The sequence below is a fragment of the Malurus melanocephalus genome, unplaced genomic scaffold (assembly GCF_030028575.1).
Source record: "Malurus melanocephalus ecotype Western Australia unplaced genomic scaffold, MMel_1.1 scaffold_6039, whole genome shotgun sequence".
NCBI lineage: Eukaryota > Metazoa > Chordata > Aves > Passeriformes > Maluridae > Malurus > Malurus melanocephalus.
Genome location: NW_026629270.1, coordinates 1 through 1603, shown reverse-complemented (window position 1 = coordinate 1603; position 1603 = coordinate 1). Strand labels below are relative to the sequence as shown.

At 54.0% G+C, this 1603-nt stretch overlaps 1 protein-coding gene across 1 annotated transcript; it reads left to right on the top strand.

Moving 5' to 3' along the window:
- The first annotated feature begins 50 nt into the window (after window positions 1–50).
- LOC130588532 (zinc finger and SCAN domain-containing protein 2-like) lies at window positions 51–1158 on the top strand. Its single transcript, XM_057389444.1, has one exon. The coding sequence runs from the start codon at window positions 55–57 to the stop codon at window positions 1156–1158; it is 1104 nt and encodes a 367-aa protein (XP_057245427.1). The 5' UTR covers window positions 51–54.
- Window positions 1159–1603: the final 445 nt, after the last annotated feature.

Here is a 1603-nt window from a genome sequence, read left to right as displayed (position 1 = left end):
TTTATTTCTCCTGACAGTTAAAACCAGAACAGTGTTTTAGAGGCTTTTACACTCATGATACAACTGGTGACTTCTAGAAACAGGCTTGGACAGGAGCAGCCCCCAAACCAACCTGCTCACACCTTGTTTTGCCCTCCAAATCAGGATTTGCCATTCCCAAACCTTGGCTGGATAGAGGAGGAGGCTGTGACGAAGAGGAAGATGTCCCAGTACCACCAGGCATGTGAGGATGAAGTCACTCCCCTTTACCCTTCTCCTCTCCTCCAAGAGCAGCATGATCCCTGGCTGCAGGACAACCCCGCTGCCGACACCGTCCTGCTGGGGATGGACTGGAGCGAATTTCCTTCCTCTTCCCTCTGGCACGGAGGTGAATCCCATCCTCTCCTTGTACTTCCTGCCCCAGAAAATGAGCTGAGGATGGAGAGCAGGGAGAACACAGACCCCCTGCAGAACCTCGTGGAGGAGGCTGTTTTCAGTGTCTCCACAACACAGGAATCCAACGGGGATGAAAACTTCCAGAGATCCCACATGAGGATGAGCAGCATGCCAAACCCAGGGTTCTCTAAGGGGGAAAGACCCACCCTGCACCAGGAAGGCACCCAGAGCTTCAGCCGGGACTTGGAGCTGGGAGTCCTTGAGGAGCTTCACGGCAGGGAGAAGCCCTACAAGTGCTTGGAGTATGGGAAGAGCTTCAGCCGGCGCTGCAGCCTGATCCATCACCAGCGGACCCACACTGGGGAACGGCCCTACAAGTGTGGGGAATGTGGGAAGAGCTTCAGAGCGAAGTCCTACCTGATAAGGCACCATCGCACCCACACTGGGGAGAGGCCCTACAAGTGTGATGAATGTGGGAAGACCTTCAATGACAGCTCCAACCTCATCTCCCACAAGCGAATCCACACTGGGGAGAGGCCCTACGAGTGTTCCCAGTGTGGGAAGAGGTTTCAGACCAGCTCCAATCTCTTCCTGCATCAGCGGATTCACAGGGACGAGAGGCCCTTCCGCTGCCCCGACTGTGGCAAGGGCTTCAAGCAAAACTCCCACCTTGTCAACCACCAGCGGATCCACACTGGGGAGAGGCCCTACGAGTGTCCTGAGTGTGGGAAGACCTTCTCAGACCGCTCAAACCGGGCCCGACACCAAAAGAGGCACCGGTAAGGGAAGTCCCATGAGTGCCCTGAGTGGTGGAAATCCTTCATCCTGTGCTCCAACTTCATCCCCTATCACAGGAACCAGTTTTGGAAGTGCCCTAGTGACCCCCATTCCCTGTGATTCATATTGGCAAAACACCTGACCCTTTCTCTGCCACTGATGGGAGACGGGATGGAATAACATGAGGGTCTGGCCAAGCCCCTGTCATTATATCTGATCCCACCTCAGGTCATTGCCAGAGACAGGGAAAGGGACTCTGTCTCTCTCCTGAGGGGAGAAGGTCCTTTCTGGGCAGGAGAAAATACGTGGTCAGGAGGAGACCTTTGGTGCTATCACAGTTTTCCGTGTAAATTGTTTGTTTGTGGTTATCCCTTCTGTTATCAATATTGTTGCTGTTCCTGTTGGTTCCTTATCCCGTTGCTGTTCCCAGTAAATTGTTCTTATCCCAGCC

Bases quoted from the DNA above. Each gene is read 5' to 3' on its own strand.
- LOC130588532 (XM_057389444.1), top strand. From the start codon at position 55: ATGATACAACTGGTGACTTCTAGAAACAGGCTTGGACAGGAGCAGCCC.